Here is an 18,761-nt window from a genome sequence, read left to right as displayed (position 1 = left end):
GAGCAACTTCAGGGTGCTAACCTGATTATTCCACTTAATTATAAGTTAAAGCTGTGCTGTGCTTTGCGTATGAAAAAAAAAGCTGCTTCAGACAGGGATACACAGGGGTAAGAACAGAGGGGCTTCCCCCCCACCCCCCGCACTCAATCATGACCGATTCTGCGGCGACTGCCTGGACGAGTCCCTGCAGTTTTCATGGCAAGGCTTTTCGGAAGTGGTTTGCCACTGCCTCCTTCCTAGGGTGGAGCCCAGCTGGCAGACACAGGAAGGCGGGATTTCCGTTGCTTCGCATCTTTTTCCGACGTACGTGACTTCCGCGTTACCAGCAAGTGGTCCCGTCTCCCATACAAGGCGCCGCCAATGTTTTTCCTCCCACTGGGGTGAGAGTACCCATTTATCTACTCACAGATGCTTTCGAGCTGCTGGGTTGGCAGAAGCTAAGGATGAAACAGGAGCTCACTCTGCTGCATGGAGCTGGGCTCGAACTGCTGAAGTGTCGCCCGTTTCTGGCCAGCAACTTCCAGCGGTATTAAGCCGCTGCGCCACCACATCCCCATAAGAACAGAGTACCATTCTACAACTCCTCAAATTAAACATGTCTTTTCCTGGGCAGAATGCAGCCACCTGATCCCAGTAAAAAGTGGCTTCTTTAAGGAGTTTTAGGCAGGTGCTATATTTTTCTGCCTTCAAATATGAAGTTTTGCGGAGCCCAATTATTAACTACATTTTACAACTCATTTCAACCCTGCAAATGATCACCTGGTAATTTAAAAAATGTACAAACAAAGATTCCATGCCTCCTTCCCCTCCCCGCCCCCATCTGCACAGAAGACTTATTTCTGAGTGGAGGGTAATTTGACTATTTGGGATCAGAAATAAAATGTCTGAATTATTCCTTTCTTATGCCTGAACTTGATACATTTCCATTATAAATATACTTTGCTTTTGAAGCATGTCCAAAATACCCATAAGAGAAAAACTTCTCATAATTGAGAAGGATAAATGTTTTTATAGAGTACTGACCCATAGCAAGATTCTCTTGAGAGCTTATGAACATTAGTTGGTACTTACAGATGCTAAGAACTGTAGAAAACTGTGAATACATTAAGTGCCTTTTGTATTGTACTAATTGCTGATGAAATGGCTGTAGTAGGACCAGTACTGTATTGAATTGGCATTTAAGCAAATTAGAGATTTCTCAAGTTATAGTTATCAGTTACTTATGGTAGACTAGGATAGAAAACACAGACATTAAAAGGATGTTTTATTGGCAAACATGTTGACTATGTGTTAAGATTCTGTTGATATCCCAGTATCTACCAAAGTAAATTAGTTAATTGATTAATTTGCTACTTTAGTCAGCTGCTGTTACATAGTGCAAAAAGGGCACAAGGTGACTCTATTCAAAATGGCTAGATGTTAAATCTGATAAATTATAAAGTATGTAAAATTTAACCGCTCTGTCTGGCATAATCCATAACATGGATGTAATGTAGGTACAATAAATAACCCTCTGAAGGGCAACATAGAGCACCACTAGTAATTGTCCTCATCAGTCCAGTCTCACAGGGAACGGGTTGGCTGAGGAAAAGTATTTTGTAAATGGGGCAAGCCCTGCATCACTTGGGCACTGTGATACTAGTCAGATAGGTAGTTGGGTTAAAGCTCTTCCTGTTCCCTCCTTAACCAGTTAGGAAATTATATTCTTTCAAAACCTAGAGTTCCACACTTAACCTAGCAATCCTTTCAGCATTGTAAAAAACCAGAGATTCTCAGTTTTGTAGAGAACCTGACAAACTGGAGCTTATCCATTAAGGTACTCTTGCAGCTGGATTTATAATTATCCAGCCAAATTACTGGGGTTGAGAATACATACGAGACTTGCTGTTTTCTTATTTTTTAAGAAGGGGAGACTCAGCATAGCATCCTTTCAGCTGAAAATACCAATTTTTATTAAGTAAAACAGTTTTGATAAAGATATACACAGTCTACCAAAAGTTGAAAGTAAAAAAAAGTTTCATTTTTTCTAGATCTTGATGATTTTGAAACTTCATGGAGAAACACAATTTCCGTGGAAGAAGGGAATACTGCTGTAATAGGTTGCAAGCTACCAAAAAGCAGTCCGAAAGCACAGGTTCGTTTCCGTGTACGGGGAAAATGGCTGGAACAATCAACAGGTAAGTTTCTGTGTCCCTTAGCTTATCATTGAGAACTGCTACAAGAATTAATTTGAACTTTGCATTATATTTGCATTTTAAAGTATGATACAAGTTAAACACTGAGTATTTTACTCAGTAGGAAGTCAGTTTATATTCTTTGTATTCTAATTAAAAATAACTCCACTTTTATTTTATTAGAAAACTACCTTATTCTCCCATCTGGAAATCTGCAAATTTTGAATGTATCTTCAGATGACAAGGGAATTTATAAGTGTGCAGCATATAACCCAGTTACTGATGATCTCAAACTTGAACCTACTGGACATAAGCTCATAATCAGTAGTGAGTATTACATGTAACAGAAGTAAAAATAAATGTCAATGTGCAGTGCCACTGCTTTGCTAGATCTTTAGTCCATCTAATTTGGCTGAATGTTTGCTTGAGGAAAATCCTTCCAGATTATCTTCAGGCCACTACCTGAATACTTCATTACCAGTATTTATCTTCATCATTGTTAAATGCTGTATCTGAATGAGTATTCCCAGGGTTAAGGACGTAAAGCATTTCTAGCCTGTAACTAATATTAGCTGTTATTAAAAGCTGGATTTGCATATCATGGGAAACAGTAACAGTTTTGTATGTATCTAGGGCTCCAGCCCATAGCATGTCCAGCTAGAATTGGGAAAGGGTGAATAAAACCTGGGGTGCTCTGATAGACTAATAGAATGGTTTGCTATAAGGCAGCTTCCCATGTTAAAGTAGTTCAAAACAGGTGAGGTGTGAAGTATGATAAGCACACTGAGGTGCAGTGTGCCCCCACTCTCATGGCCTTCAGGGCGAGCGTGAAATCTTGGCTATGCCAGATGGCCTGCGGGCTGGATGGAGGCCCGCACCAGTGGAAGTGGCTTGTGGGGTAATCGATTCTAACCCCCATCATCTTGAATGTTTTTAGTCTTTTTATGTATAGGTTCTTTTTTTTATACAGTCTGACTTTTAACTAATTAATGTGGGTATTTATTTTTTTAATTGTTTTCTAGTTCTACTCTAACTGAACCACCCAGAGTCACCCTCTGGGGGAGATGGGCAGCGTACAAATTTAATAAATAAACAAACAAATAAACCATAATAATGACTGTTCTAGATGGTAGAATAAGCTTGGCAATTAAAACTTAGGTTCTTTACATGTTTTAAATTTAGCAATTATCAGATAACAGATTACAATTAAATGTTATCTGTTGTGAGCTAAGGTCAACAGTGGATAGTTATGACAAAGTACATAAGCATGGCAAACAAGCAAAATAGTTTTGGGTATAAACAAGTTAGGAATCCAAGGAATTTGAGTTATCAAATTAGAAAAACTCATGCTAACTTTTTCCTCAATTTGCAGACTCTTCCTCAGCGGATTTTCATATTGTTCATCCAACCAGTTCTCAGGCATTGGCAATACCTCAACACAGACCTCTGATGTTGGAGTGTATAGTTAGTGGGCTGCCTATTTCTTACATTCACTGGTATAAAGATGGCAGAGATGTGCTAATTCAGAGCAGATGGAAGCCGTTTCACTCCCATCTTACCATTGATTCTGTGGATGTATCTGATGCTGGAAATTATTCCTGCGTAGTGCAAAATAATTCTGGAGTTGTGAAATATGTCAACTACAGCATAAATGTGCTTGGTATGATGACAATTTTAATTTACAAATTTAGAGTCAAAATGTTGCTGCTATATCAGAATGAGACAGAATATCATGCTTCCTTTTTTTGTTTGTTTTAGAACCTGCTTCTATATCAAGAGGATTGCAGAATCAGCTAGTGTCTTGGGGCAAAAATTTGCATCTTTCCTGTGAAATACATGGAAACCCTTTACCCAATCTTACCTGGTACCATAATGCAATTCCTGTCCGTCTTTCTTCACGGCACTTACTTTCAGGAAACAAACTCAGAATAAATCAAATCACCACAGAAGACACAGGATTGTATCAGTGTTTAGTAAACAATGGCATTGGATTTTCACAGTCCACTGGGAGATTTCATTCCCAAGCAGGTAAAAAGTATATCATGCATTTTTTCTATTCTCCTTTATTCTATACAAAAATGTCCTGTTTGCTTTGTGGGCTATTCTAGCGAGTAAATCTTGATCAATAAATTATGCATCACATTGTAAATGCTGGCCAATTTCTGACACCTGCTAGGAAATCTTTCCCATTGTAAACCTGCCTGATCTCTAAAACTATCCAAGGAGCTTTTACTACAGATGGCACAAAATCCTGTGGTCACTTGTGTATTAAAGTTCTCAGAACTGATGCCTACTGTTTGGAGTGTTGTTCCCTACAACATTTGAAGATCCACATTCCTTTTTTCCCATTCATACCCTTTTCATGCCCTTGTTCTTCTCTTTGTTTTTTAACAAATATTATAAGGTAATTAATTTGATCCCTAACTGCTTTGAGGTAATTTAAGCAGTATGTAAGTGTTTAAAATAAACAAAAATAGCACTCTCCCCTTTTTCCCCCCTACTAGTCTAAGTTTCTTCTATACACTTAGTCCCTGATGATAGTTCAGTTCTCTTGACAAGATCTATTATTGTAATAATATCTGGGCCAGAAGATATATTTGTGGCTCAAAGCAATCTATATGTGTACAGTCAGAAGATTATTATTGCATATTATTCTTTGAAGCTCTTTTCTGTGGATGTCTGAATGTCTGTATATGGATGAATAATAAATTGTATTTTTCTCTGTTTTCATTTTTTAAATAGACAAAAGTTCCAAGCCAGTTATAACATCATTGCCAGCAAGCACCAAAGTGATAGAGGGTGACACAGTATCATTGTGGTGTAATGCCACTGGATTGCCTACCCCTGTAATCCGTTGGTACAACAGGCATGGAGTAATTACCACCCATCCTTCACAGGTGCTCTACTCAAAATCACAGAAGTCATCCCCCCAGGCAAGAACTGATAACTCCATTGCAGACAGAGCCTACTTCATTATGTCTCGCAGTGGGTCAAGTTCCTTATATATCCAGCCTGTTACATCAAAGCATGCTGGGAAATATGTGTGTGAAGCAACAAATGATCATGGGCTTGCTCATTCAGAGGCTTTCCTTACAGTTGGTGAGTGCCATCCAAGTTGCCTAACTAAATAGTGTGCAAGTATTTGGGGCATTTGAGAGCAAGTTTGGACTAACTGAATGCCTAGGAATTGCCACATTGTAAACTCATACAGATTTTATACCCATCAGATTTCTATTTCTACTTGCTTTCATCCATCTGAAACATGATCTTTCTGTGTCAGCCCTTTGTTCTGAGCCAAATTAGATGAATTATTTAAACCATATTTAGTTGTCCATTTTTAAAATTGTAGCCTATATAATCAGCATTTAGAATAACAGACTTGAGATTATAATAAGTTTGTTGTGTTGATGTTTTGAGGTCAGTGAGGTTCAACTTAGTAATGTTGCTGACCCTTTAGTGTTCACTGTGACAGAAGCAAACTTTCTTCCTCCTTCATTTTTAATGAATCAGCTGCCAACAGCAAACTGCTTAGTATTTCAGCAGAGGTAGGCGGCCAGGCAAAAAGTGTTGCACAATGAAATGTTTATTTTATAAATCCTTTCTTTTCTAAACTAAAAAAATGCAATAATCTGAAACCATAAATATGATTAGGCATGTGTCACAATTACAAAGTGAGTCCTGGGAAATAGCATAAATAAATAAACAAGGTGATGTCCTGGGTATCACTACGCTTAAAGGCAACTCCATTTGTGACTATTCCCCCAATTCTTTAGATTAATTTTTTAAAATTGTGGGAAGTTGGTATGTTGCAAAGCATCAGCATCATTTTTATTTATAAGAATGTCTCTGGCCCTGAACAGGCCACAGAGACAGTCTGACAGAGATTCCAGGTACGTGGAAATGTGACCACAACAACTTAGGGGTAATAGGAAGTGCCAGGCAGCAACATCATCCATTTGCTTTTTGTTAATTTCGTGTTTTTTTAGTAGCCATTCCCACAATGAGACATTTTGTGATAATACTCGCAATGTGCTCTCAGAATTTTAAATGTACCCACAACTCAGAAGTGTCATCTGCTGCAGAATCCTTTCTATACTTGACTTGTAAGCAGGTATCATGATATTGGCCCATGAAGTTACTGACAAGTTCCTGAAGGCACTATATTTTGTCCCCCCCCCCGCTTTTTTGGGGGGGGTGCAATTGGCTTCTGTCAGTTTTGGAAAGATTAGTAATATCAGAGTACTTGAAGAATTTTTAGCATTTCTTAGCATTATTTTCAACATATAGTTAGCCATGTTTATAAGAATTTAGAAACCAAATGGACCATTACAAAGGGATAAAAAGCTGTTCTTGTTTGCTGCTATAATCTACTCTCCATCCTTTCTAAAAAAAAGAGAGAGAGATTTAAGTAATAAATCACTTTGTGATATTATACATTTATTCAGTTATGAAGAAATGTAGATGGGAGAAAGGATAGTATAATAAGTCTATATTAAGACTTAAGTGTCATTTGTAAAGATGTTTGAGCCCATGCATATCTTTAATCTTCAAATTCTTCTGTAGTTTCCTATGAAGCTAGTACAAAAGCAGAAGTTCCTCCTTTTGAAGTTGCCCAGAATGATGATGGAGATGGAGATTTTGATTCAGAAATGGGCCTCCCCAATACATCTCCAGCCAAGATTCTTACTGACAAAATTGCTACAGAAAAAACATCCAGTGGCATTTCCCCACCAGAAGCTCCTATCATTCTCAGCCCTCCACAAACGCTTAAGCCAGACCAGTATAACCTGGTCTGGCGATCTGGAAAGGATGGTGGTCGGCCAATTAATGTTTATTTTGTGAAATATCGCAAGGTAAGACTATCCTGGTATTCTGTAAAAAGCAAAGATTAGTTTTTATGGTTTAAAAAAAACTTGGAAAGCTACAGTATCCTGATAGTAATCATAAAAAGAGAAAAAAATAGGGTGCTGCTCTAAATCAGTTTAAAGCATTGGTGGTAATAGTGATTGATGAAAGTTGGCTTGATTTAAATATGTTTCAGCCTTGTATTACAAAGAGATTGAAACTTACATTTTGTAATATGTAAAGGAACTTTTGTGGAGAACCTAAGCATTTCATTTTTTCTGTGCTTTTGTTTTTAAATAGAGTTTTGGTAGCTAGACACTAGATCTATAAATGATACAATTCAACATTAGAATCAGCAAGGTGTTTCCCTAAACCTTAGCCAAAGGACTTTCTGTAAAATTAAGTTTTTGATATCATTCTGATATTAGAACTAGAAACAAAGTATATTCTAATTTAATTAACCGAATTCCTGAAATTTCAAAGGGAGTGTCTTATATAATTTTGTATCTAGCAGTGTTTATTTTATTTAAATATCACGTTCAATTTATAGCCCAAACCCTTTTCCATTCATTTACTCAGTTTGTAGTTGCATTTTACTTGTGTATTTTATTAAGTCTCTCATAATTTTTATTTGATATTAAAGACTGTTCATTTGGTGATTTTTTTTTTCTTTTGGGTGAAGTGCAAGATTATAAATTGTACACAATGTATGTTAGATAAGAATATGTTTAAGGATGCCAGTTACATTACTCTTTAAATACATGTGGTAAATTCTTCAAGACCTCCTTTCCACATTCCTCCTTTTCCTCATTTACTAATCCTCCCCCTGCCACACCTTCCACACCCACAAAAAGTATCTGAGAACTAAGGCTTTCAGAACATTTGTTCAGAATTTTCAAGTGCTTAAAACTCAGCTTTTGGTTTTTAGTAAAAAACAGTTGTGAACTTGTGTAGAATTCCTTCAGTGACTTGACCAGCAGTCACATGCAGATAAGTTCAAGCCACAATGCCTCTCCAATTTAGGCATGGAGAAGAGATAAGAGCCATCAGGAAAAACAGCGATACTTTATTACATACAGATCTTTTTCTCCTGTTCCTCAAACTATTTCCTACGTATTGCAAAGCAAATAATTAAGCATATATTTTCTCTTCATTACAGGTAGTCCTTGCTTAACAACCATTCATTCAGTGACTGTTTGAAGTTACAGCGGTGCTGAACGAATGGTACTTACACCCAGTTCCCAAAGTTACAGCTGTTGCAGCACCCCCGCAGTCATGTGATCAAAATTTGGGTGCTTGGCAGCCCACTCACACTTAAACCACAGGGGCACTTCAACTCCCCCCACCCACCAATCTCCCCCCCAGTTCTGCCCTTTTGACTGCCCTGTACAGCGGCACTCCTCAGCGGTGGCAGCACTGGGGCTGAAGTAGAGGCTCGGGGCTTTCAGCAGCAGCCAGCTGCCACCACCTCCTGCTGCTGATGGCACGCCTGGCCCTATGCGAGGCAGCTGCTGGCTGCTCCAGGCCTTCTTCCTGAGATGTGTGCCATTCTCACAATACATCAGAAGGCCTCAGAAGCTTTCTGAAGACTTTCTGAACTATCACGAGAACGGCGCATGTGACTTGGAGAACAGTATGTGCTATTTGGAGAACAGTGGGTGTGGCCCTCTCATGAGATTTCAGAAGGCCTCAGAAACCTTCCAGAGCATCACAAGAAAGGCACATGCAGCCTCGGGAAGAAGGCCTGGCATAGCCAGCAGCTGCCTCACATTAGGGCCAGGCCACTTGTGCCTCATCGGCACTGGGAGGCAGTGGCAGCTGGCTGAGACTGCTGAAAGGGAGGAAGACAGTGAAGGTCAGCTGGGTGTAGCAGAGCCTGCAGAGGCCAGGGCTTTGCACTGGGGTGCCTGGTCACAGTGTGGGGCTTGAGGCAGCACTCCTTGGTGGGGGCTCCAGTGGCACTGGAGCTGAAATAGAGGCCTGGGGGCAGCAGCAGCTGGCTGAGACTGCTGAAGGCCCTGGGCCTCTAATTCAGCCTCAGCCCCACCGCCGAGAAGTGCCACTGTGCAGGGTGGCGAAAAGAGCAGAGATGGGGGAGGGAGATAGATGAGTGGAGGAAGCTGAAGAGGAGGCACTCCCTTACCTTATTGAGGCTGGGAGAGATCAAGCCAGGAATGGCTTGGATCGGGGTGGGTCCTTACCTGACAACCAGTGGGATTTGGTTACTGACGGCAGTGGGGACAGCTGGGATTGCCGTTGCTAAGCGATATGGTCATGTGGCATTGCACTTTACAACTGCATCACTTAGTGACAGAAATTCCGGGCCCGATTATCATCATACCTCAAAGACTACCTGTACTTCTGTTGATGTGTCAGTTATAAGCATGGAATCCGATAAAGGTTATATAGCATTTAAGTACCTTGTTGACATCTTCCTATAGTAAGATAAATGGAATCTTACATTATATTTTAGCATGCCTATCCCCTTATTTAAATGAAGCAGATTTATAGAGTGTTTTCTTTGCTCTTAGCCTTTTTTGATTCTCCTTTTTACAGTTGGATGGCAATGTTACTAATTGGTATACAATTCGTGTCCCTGGAAGTGAAAATGAACTTAGTCTTACAGAACTGGAACCTTCCAGTCTATATGAAGTTTTGATGGTTGCAAGAAATGATGCTGGTGAAGGTCAGCCTTCCATGCTTACTTTCCGTACTAGCAAAGGTAAGAAACTTTTTGTTATACTACTGATCATTCCCTGAAATATATTTCAGGTGACACATTTTTCTGAAGTTTGTATATGTGAAAACCTCTGACATGTTTCTCCCCCAGAGCAAGCTATATTGTCTATAGTGTCTGTTGTATGGTTGAAATTCCTTACTCAGGACCAGCAGGTGGGTTGGCTGCTAAAACTCTGTGTAGATATCTATTCACAGAATAGGCACTTTTGATACTTGCTCACTTGCAAGTCCCAAATCGTCTCAACAGGTTTCCTCTGCAGGTTACTATAACAAACAGTTCCTTCTCACTCCCCAGAGCAGCAGGGGAAATGCCAAGACAGGGTGAGAATCAGATTCCCCATCCCATGAGCAACTCTATCAAAGATATTCCATATGTGGAAGGGCATTTTTTAAACATGTCACTTTGATATACATCTTTGCTTGTGGATGCTCAAAGTCTCTTCTGAGCTTATTCCATCAACTAACTTTCAGGTGGGAGCTTTCCTTAAGTAGCAGCAATTAAACAAAGCAACATCAGTAGAATATTCAGTCAAATGGAATTTGGTTCAGTATTTTTGTTGCCTGATTGCATAGAACAAGATGTAAAGAAGTGAGATGTAAGTGACTAACACCTGCTAAAAAGGCTCAAAAAGTACCTTAGGACATTTTAAATTATTTATTGAGTATACATTTTTTTTTTCTTAGAAAGATCCTCCTCTTCAAAAACTTCACAGACTCCCTCTCAACCAATTGGCATTCCTCAACATTCTGTCATTCAGGAAGGAACAACCAACAATTTTGGTGTGGTCCTTCCAGATCTACCTCGACATAGCAGTGGTAAGTGCCACCAATAAATTTGAAAATAAACAATATGGTTTTGAAACATTGACTCTAAGCACTTTTTGAATCTTCTGTTAGTTCTGCATTTCCAAGATCACTTGTGTGTTTAATAGAGCAACTTCAAAAGAAAATAAGAGAACATCTTCTCCAAACACTGAACTCTTCCTTCGAGTTTAGTTCAGTGATAGAGTATATGCTTTGCTTGGAGACCATCTAGCTTAAAGATCAGGTAGCAGATGATTCACCAGTGCCTGGAACTTGGAAAATAACAACTGTCTGTCTGTCTATCATAATAAGATGGATGGATAAATAGACTGAACTTGTATGAGGCAGTTTCCTTTGTTCCAGTTAATGATTTTAGGCAGTATTGCCAGAAAACATTTCTGCTCAAAGTTTTGTGAAACTGTTGCTAATGAAAGTAAGTGAATCATCTAATCTAATGACCTTAGACAGCTTTAGATGTTTAAATGCCTTTTTTGGGAAGCAATCAATTCTTCTTTTCTGGACATTGCATGGTTCTGCTGTAATAGCATAATTATGTTTGCTTCAAACATACTTTTTTTTTTGCAATTTGTATGTTATAAGGGCCTTGATTATTCCATTATTTTTCCATGTGATTTGTTTTATGGAGCAGGGGCTTCTTAACTGTGGCCTTGAGTTATATGCCAAGGTGCTGGAATTAAGGGAATTTATAATTAATTAAATGTTTTCTGTTACTAAAACAAATGCTAATATAGGGCATGTTCTGTCACTGGTTGTATTGCCAAAATGTGCAGATTTTATTTATTATAAGATTTATGGGCTATCCTAATTTGTTATGACTCTGGGTGGCTTACAAAATACAATAAAAACACGGCATATATCATAAAAAATGTCCAAAAAATCTAGAACATCACATATCACCAACTCTAAAGCATTTCAAAATAGTTTATTACTGGAAATTGATTTGAAACAAAACAGTCAGATTTCAAATCTTGTATATGATATCCATTTTGTTAAAAAAATTAAAGAGCATTCTGAATTATCTGAGTCAATGTACAAAGGTAAGTTGCAAACTAATCTTAAAAATATACAGTTTTTCAATGTTATACTGTATCTTTCTCTTCCAGATTAAATCTTTTCCTTTCTCCATGGTGTATCTTATATAGTTTGATATAAAACATACAATAAAGATTAAATGTCTGTAATCAGACTTACTAACATTCCTTTTCTCCCTTCTTTCTGTTTCCACTGCTATCTAACTTCAAGTAAGTTCAGTAAGTATTAATGTAATCTGCATGGTTTTGAATACTAGCTTTTTTTCTTTTTTCTTTTTTCTTTTTCTTTTTTCTTTTCTTTTTTTTTTTTTGTGCTTTTGAGTCAGTTTTTGACTCCTGGTGACTGAGTGGACTGGTCCCTGCAATTTTCTTGGCAAGATTTTTTGAAAGCAGTTTGCCATTGCCTTCTTCCTAGGGCTGAGAGAGAGTGACTGGCCAAAGGCCACCCAGCTGGCTTTGTGCCTAAGGCGGGACTAGAACTTACAGTCTCCTGGTTTCTAGCCTGATGCCTTAACTACTACACCAAACTGGCTAAGGACTTAAAGTCTGCTAATACTTCATAGAAATAGTAATAAAGTTTTCATGAATCTAGGAATTTCAGTTTATATTTTAGATTCTCTGTAATGCAAAAACTATTCTGCTTCTTTGAATAAGCTGAATTTATTTTGGTATTAACTGGCTTCTGTATCTGTTTCCATGATTGCGAATTAAGTTATGCAGTTCTCCTTGGTATGCTAATGCTTCAAGATCTATATGTGCTAGATTAATTCACTATTGTCGCATAGTGTTGTCAATAAACTGTAACAGTCAATGCAACTTTTTGTTGATCGATTCCATAAGTAGCTTTGATTCTCTCTTTGAAAACTGAAAAAAAATCATTCTCATTTGCATTTAAGGAAGGATTTTCTAGAGTTAAGTCTAAGTTACAGTGTGTCAGCCATGTAAGGTAGACCAAACTAAGAAACCAATGCCAGTATAGGTCAGGACTGCTTTTACTGTACTATCTACAATAACAGAATTTTGCAAGTCTGAATGTGCTTCCCCGCTCCCTCCCTCTATCTTAGTGTGAACTAGGGAGGGGCCTGTCTGAAACGTTTTTTCAGACTAGTTTCTTGGAATGGGCTTCTCTGCTTCTCTGATTGTTGCCTTGGTAGTGGTTCTTCTTCCTGTCCTTCAAGGCCATTCCCTATTCTCTTTACACATTGGGTATATCTTTTTAACTTGACCGATACATGTTCAAACAACATACAGGCATAGAATAAATGTATGTGTCACAATTTTGTATGAAGATTTGTCCATTTTCTTTTCTAGTTCCTGAGGCACCAGATCGGCCTACTATTTCAACAGCATCAGAAACCTCTGTTTATGTCACTTGGATCCCACGTGCAAATGGTGGATCACCTATCACTGCCTTTAAAGTAGAATATAAACGTGTTAACAGAAATAATGAATGGCTAGTTGCAGCAGATAACATCTCCCCTTCTAAACTTTCAGTGGAAGTTGGCAATTTGGATCCAGGTATTCATATACATGCCTTGTCCTAATGACTGCAGATCATATGCAGTATTAGTGATATGTTGTCCAGATGTGATACAACCTAGCTGAAAATCCTATTGAACCATATCAATCTGATCTTAATGCTGCCAATCTGAATACAGCTCAGGAAGGTTACCAGCTCTGTGGCTTATCAACTGTAAAATCTGTTTCAGCAAGTATTTGTGCAACATTTTTAAATTAAGCATTGTAAGGCTATCTGATGAGATCATTACTATCAGGAGTCATTACAGTCAATGAAAATCTGGCATGTGTGGATCAAGACTATGCCCTGCTACCTATTCGTCCTGATAAAAAGTAATCTGTCTAATATTCAGCCGGGGTAGATGTTAGTTGGGGAAAGGGGTGTTGACAGACCCAGGCCTAGAGCTACATAAATAGGGAATGGACAACATGTGGCTTTCCTGGTGTTGCTGAATTCCTGTTTGCCTAGATACCATGGTGAGCAATGGTAGAAATAGCAGCTCCAACATCTGGAATTCAATATGTTCTTCATTTCTCCTTACCCAGAATGGTGTTTATTTAATCTCCTTCTGTCTCTTTCTTTCTTTTTTTTTCCTAAAAGGAACTGCATATAAATTCCGTGTAATTGCTGTTAATAATTATGGAGAAAGCCCACGAAGTTCTCCCTCACGACTGTATAACGTGGCTGGCTTTACCAACCGATATTCCAACCGCCCCATTGCAGGACCTCATATTGCTTATACTGAAGCAGTCAGTGACACCCAGATCCTGTTAAAGTGGACTGTAAGTATACAGTTCTTCTTCTGGAAATAATGTTTTATGTTTTTGAAAAGATACAATGTGTGTAATAAAACAGTTTTGCTCACTAACCACCTTAGAATAAAGATCTGTACTCTTAGACTCTTGTGGATAGACAGTGCTACATAAAAAGCTTGGAGCATTTAACATGCATTCTATAAATGTAATCTAAACAGGCTGTTGTTTACATACAGTGGTTTTCCTTTTAGCTCATTTATATTGTTTAGTGCAACATGAAAGGTAAAATTGAATGATGAAAATACAATAGAAGATTCAAATGAAAATGACATATTAATGCTGATATCCAATTAAATTTTTTAACTTGGATTCTAAGGAATTATAGTTGTTTCAGTTTTTAATTATTGTATGTATAAGTTAATTTTTTTAAATTGAAGATGAAAATACACTATAAAATTGAACTCTTTCCCTGCTTAGTAGTTTAGTTTAAATTGCTTTTTGTAGTTTAGTTTATCAATGTCATTAAATTTATCTTCTCTACACCCTCCTTCATTCCTTATTCTGAACTCTCAATGTTTAAGTATTTCTGTTTTAGTATATTACTTCAAGTAACAACAACACACCAATCCAAGGATTTTACATTTATTATCGTCCAACGGATAGTGACAATGACAGTGATTACAAGCGAGATATTGTAGAAGGTAAGATCCATGCACACCTAAGTCCCTTGTATTCTGCCTTAATGCATGGAGGTCTGATTAGGCTGGATGTAAATATTATCCTTGAATAATTATAAGGACTGTATAATAATAACTCATTGGATATACTGACTTAGGAATTCTGAGAGTTGTACTCATACTTTTAGAGAGCAACAGGTTAGGAAAAGGCTGATACAGAAGATGCCTATTTGCCAAAAACTTGTCATAAGCCTGAGCATATAAAAGTGATTTATCAGTGATTTCCAGATGGTACCTAAATAAAAAATTGGCTTTGAGTTTAACACAGTAAATCTCACAGATGAACTTTCCGCTGCTTTACTCTGTATGTTTGTGTGTATGTGCGTGTATCTGTGTATGTGCATGTATGTATGTACACACAAAAAAATTTATTAAAAAAATTATATCTGTAAATCAGTAGAGAGCTATATCAAAGTATAATACCAGGAATATTGCCAGCAACAAAAAAGGAAGTCTTCAAGTCAAGCTTGACTCTTGACGACTTCATGTACATGTTGTGAGGTTGTCTTGGTATGGAAGTGGTTTGCAATTGCTATCTTCAGGGTGTGTTTTGGTTTTTGTTTTACTTCCCAGTCTAACCTTTAGCTCTGATATTACCCAGTCTTCCATCCAAGTAGTTACCAGGCTTGGCCCCATTTAGCTTCCAAGCCTAGACAAAATCAGCCAAGCCTCCCTAAATAAACCTAAGATTCAGAATCAGTGAATATAATGAGTCCTAGGCCCCATTATCTCTTTCATAGATTTAAAAAGCTATTGTGGAAAAGCAGGACTTAAACAACAAAACTAATCAAGCATTTCATATATACATTCCTTGGTCATATGCCTAGCCATGCTGTGTGCTGCTCAGATTCCAAAACTTGAACTGTGTTCTGCCAGATTTTCTTGTTACAGTTTGTCGGTTATCTTTCCACCTTTTCATGAAAAAGACAGGTTCTAATTTGGGAATTAATTGCTTTTCCTGCACATATACAAATGCAGAGTTTCATAGATTTTTAACTTTTGTCTCTTAAATTTTAAGAACACTTTCTGTACCTTTTTTTATAACTCACCTCATTTGAAAGAGTATAGTTGTATTAAACAGCATCTCCCTATGCTTCTCCCCCCACCCACCCAGGTACAAAAATATGGCACATGATAAACCATCTACAACCTGAAACATCATATGATATTAAAATGCAGTGCTACAATGAAGGAGGAGAAAGTGACTATAGCAATGTGATGATATGTGAGACTAAAGGTAAGAAACAGTTGTTGCTTCTGATCGTAAATCTGACTTATTGTTATAAACAAACTTGGTCAGTCTCAAAACAAATATTTATCAAAAGGGAAAAAACATTGTGTAACTAGTGTATATCTTATTGTGCCTTTCAGAACTAAAACAGTGCTCTTTAACTGAAGACACGTACAATAATATGGCAATCTTTACCTTCTCATTTTTTGTCATTCTTCTTTGATTGTTTGTGATTATTCATTATATCACAAAACAAATGCATCTAATTAATAGTATTCTGTAACTTATGGGCTTAATAATTTGAAGGCATTTTCAGCTATTGCTGAAGTTCTGCATAAGGCCAGAATGACACTTGCATGAATTTGCCATTTAAGATTTATTCATGAAACCTTTTTGTTTTATTTCCAATTAGTGAAGCGCTTGCCTGGAGCATCTGAATATCCAGTAAAAGACCTTAGTACACCACCTAATTTCCCTGACCGTGGAATTGGGAGCAATGCAGGTCAACCAAATGGTCCAGCCCGGAGTAGCAACATGCTGTATCTCATTGTAGCCTGTGTCCTTGGAGTGATGGTTTTCATTCTGATTGTCTTCATTGCCATGTGTTTATGGAAGAACCGCCAGCAAAATGCCTTGCAAAGTAGGTTACTTTTCATACCTGATCACCTTATTTTATTCTATCATCTATAAGGACTTATTCAATATTACATCTTATCCCTGCTTTATCAGTACTCTGGAAGAACAGATAATGTTTATATCAGTTTACTTTTCTCAGCTTGCAAATCCTCTATAACCCAGGTTGTAACAAAATACTGTGCAGCAGCAGCGAAAATGAAGCACCAACTAATAAAGATCTCCTATGATTATGACTCAGTTTATTTGTTAACCATCTTGGTATCATCCAATATTTTATTTAACTATCTTTATTAGTGTTTATTACTAATAAATTTAGTAATTTAGATAGAGTACTATCTAAAGTAATTAGATAGTAATTACTTTATTACTATCTTTGCTATTCTATTCTATTCTATTCTATTCTATTCTATTCTATTCTATTCTATTCTATTCTATTTTTTTATTATCTTACTAGTGTTTAATATTCCTGGCCTTGGTAGGATTGATTGATTCATAATTACCTTGGCTGACAAAGTTATGAAAATATGTAATCCATAAGTTTTGCTATGTATTTTTATCATGATCTCCACTCAAATGTGAATATAAATAAAGAGAACAAATTTGTAAATATGCAATGAAATCTAATGCTTACTCTGACCCCAAGCCTTCCTGATTTGGCAAATGGGGATTAGCTCCTGCAGGGCTTCAAATTTCCTTTTTCTGAAAAGTGCAACCAACTATGCTATTTGCTTTAAATTACATTTAGGGAGATTCCTCCTGTTATAAGATTTGCTATAAAACGAAACTGTTAATTGACATGGTATATAAACTGAGCAGTGAAAAACAGGCCAAGATCTCCCTCCATTTGCAGTACATCAAAGTTAAGTTGCAATTTCTAGAGAATTTCTTCTTTCTTGCTTCTATAGAGTATGACCCTCCTGGCTATCTCTACCAAGGTACAGATATCAATGGACAAATGGTTCAGTATACAACTCTACCAGGGACAAGCCGTATTAATGGTGGCATACATGGAAACTTTATCAGTAATGGAAAACATAATAATGGATGCCTTCACCTCCATCATAAGGTTCCTAATGGAATAAATGGGATCATGAATGGTGCTATCAATGGAGGAACTGGTGTTTATCCAGGACATTCTAACTCCCTCTCCAGAGCACACATAGAATATGAGCACACCCATCACACAGGAAATGTAAGTAAACTCTATACTTTATAGGTCAGGCTCTTGAAGCTTCGATTCTTATGAACATTAGGAAATGAAAGTGAAGGTATTACTCTGCTTAAGAGATATGTTGTAAATGTCATAGTATCCCAGTATCTTGTTCTTGAAGATCATATCACTGGATTCTGTTAAAGTAGGCTAAAATTACTAAAATTAAAAACTTCATCATGAAAGCAATAAATATGCACTTAAAGATATGCTTTAAAAGTCATCTTTGTTAATATAATAGTTGGAAACCTGAACACGTGCATTTGCTGATAAGCTGTATGTTCTCCCTATACCCTCATTTTTGTATAGATCCTGAGTAACTGAATTCGTAACAGTCAGTGTTTTCTAATGGAAACAGTATTGCTGAATGGAAACATACAAAGATTTTCTAATTCCTATGGTTACTGAGAAGTTCTATTACCAGGCAAAGATGCATGATTTTGTTTAAACTTTCAGAGTTTCTAGAAATTAAAAATTTAGTACATTAAGAATAAGATTATTGTATATAAATTTGTGAAGTTGATTGAATTAACAGGTTCAATTAAGAATTAATATTGCAGATGGGCTAGGTTTGAAGTGTTTTATTTTATATTGCATGTTAATAATTTGATGCTATTTTATCAAGTAGTTAATATGCATATGTAAATCTAATGTGAAGTGCATTAGAGATAATAAGCACATAGTTAGAGGTAATTTGTACTAAGTTTCCATGTTTATTTTTGAGTTGTATCCTGCGGTGTCTTTCTGCCGAGAGAGTAGACATTTCTGGCAGATTAAATCCCTCCTCTCCCAATATTAAAGGATCCCCCACAGCAGATTTAATGGGGACAGGGGGGAAGGAAAAAGGAATTTTAATCATGAGAACAGAAATCTGTTTGAATAATATTGGATGTAGCTTTTTGTGATCTTGAAAGCTGCATTCAAATAATCCTGATCAATTCACTGCCCATTTTCACAACTTAGCATTTATGTCATAATAGTAGTGCCATTTGTCCTTTGGATACCCTTCCCAACCTGTTACATTATCTTGAGATTTTGATGATACTGTAATGTGAGATT

General features: G+C 37.3%; 1 protein-coding gene across 4 annotated transcripts in view; it reads left to right on the top strand.

Annotated features, from left to right (window-relative positions):
- CDON (cell adhesion associated, oncogene regulated) overlaps window positions 1-18,761 on the top strand; it is a 52,909-nt gene that overhangs the window by 21,486 nt on the left and 12,662 nt on the right. For all 4 annotated transcript variants that reach the window (XR_015795853.1, XM_007427414.3, XM_088139119.1 and 1 more), the window contains exons 4-17: window positions 2,031-2,177; window positions 2,358-2,501; window positions 3,547-3,834; window positions 3,933-4,202; window positions 4,917-5,273; window positions 6,738-7,027; window positions 9,576-9,741; window positions 10,443-10,574; window positions 12,926-13,132; window positions 13,734-13,915; window positions 14,484-14,589; window positions 15,740-15,862; window positions 16,269-16,496; window positions 17,398-17,684. Coding sequence is in view for 3 of the 4 variants with exons in the window: in XM_007427414.3 (XP_007427476.1) it covers window positions 2,031-2,177; window positions 2,358-2,501; window positions 3,547-3,834; window positions 3,933-4,202; window positions 4,917-5,273; window positions 6,738-7,027; window positions 9,576-9,741; window positions 10,443-10,574; window positions 12,926-13,132; window positions 13,734-13,915; window positions 14,484-14,589; window positions 15,740-15,862; window positions 16,269-16,496; window positions 17,398-17,684 (2,927 nt within the window). In the remaining variant the exon portion in view is untranslated. The remainder of the gene's footprint in view (window positions 1-2,030; window positions 2,178-2,357; window positions 2,502-3,546; window positions 3,835-3,932; window positions 4,203-4,916; window positions 5,274-6,737; window positions 7,028-9,575; window positions 9,742-10,442; window positions 10,575-12,925; window positions 13,133-13,733; window positions 13,916-14,483; window positions 14,590-15,739; window positions 15,863-16,268; window positions 16,497-17,397; window positions 17,685-18,761) is intronic.

Source organism: Python bivittatus, unplaced genomic scaffold, assembly GCF_059951505.1.
Source record: "Python bivittatus isolate LINGU-HERP-01145 unplaced genomic scaffold, Pbiv_v1 ctg000320_np1212, whole genome shotgun sequence".
NCBI classification, from domain to species: Eukaryota; Metazoa; Chordata; class Lepidosauria; order Squamata; family Pythonidae; genus Python; species Python bivittatus.
This window is presented reverse-complemented; position numbering and strand designations above follow the sequence as displayed.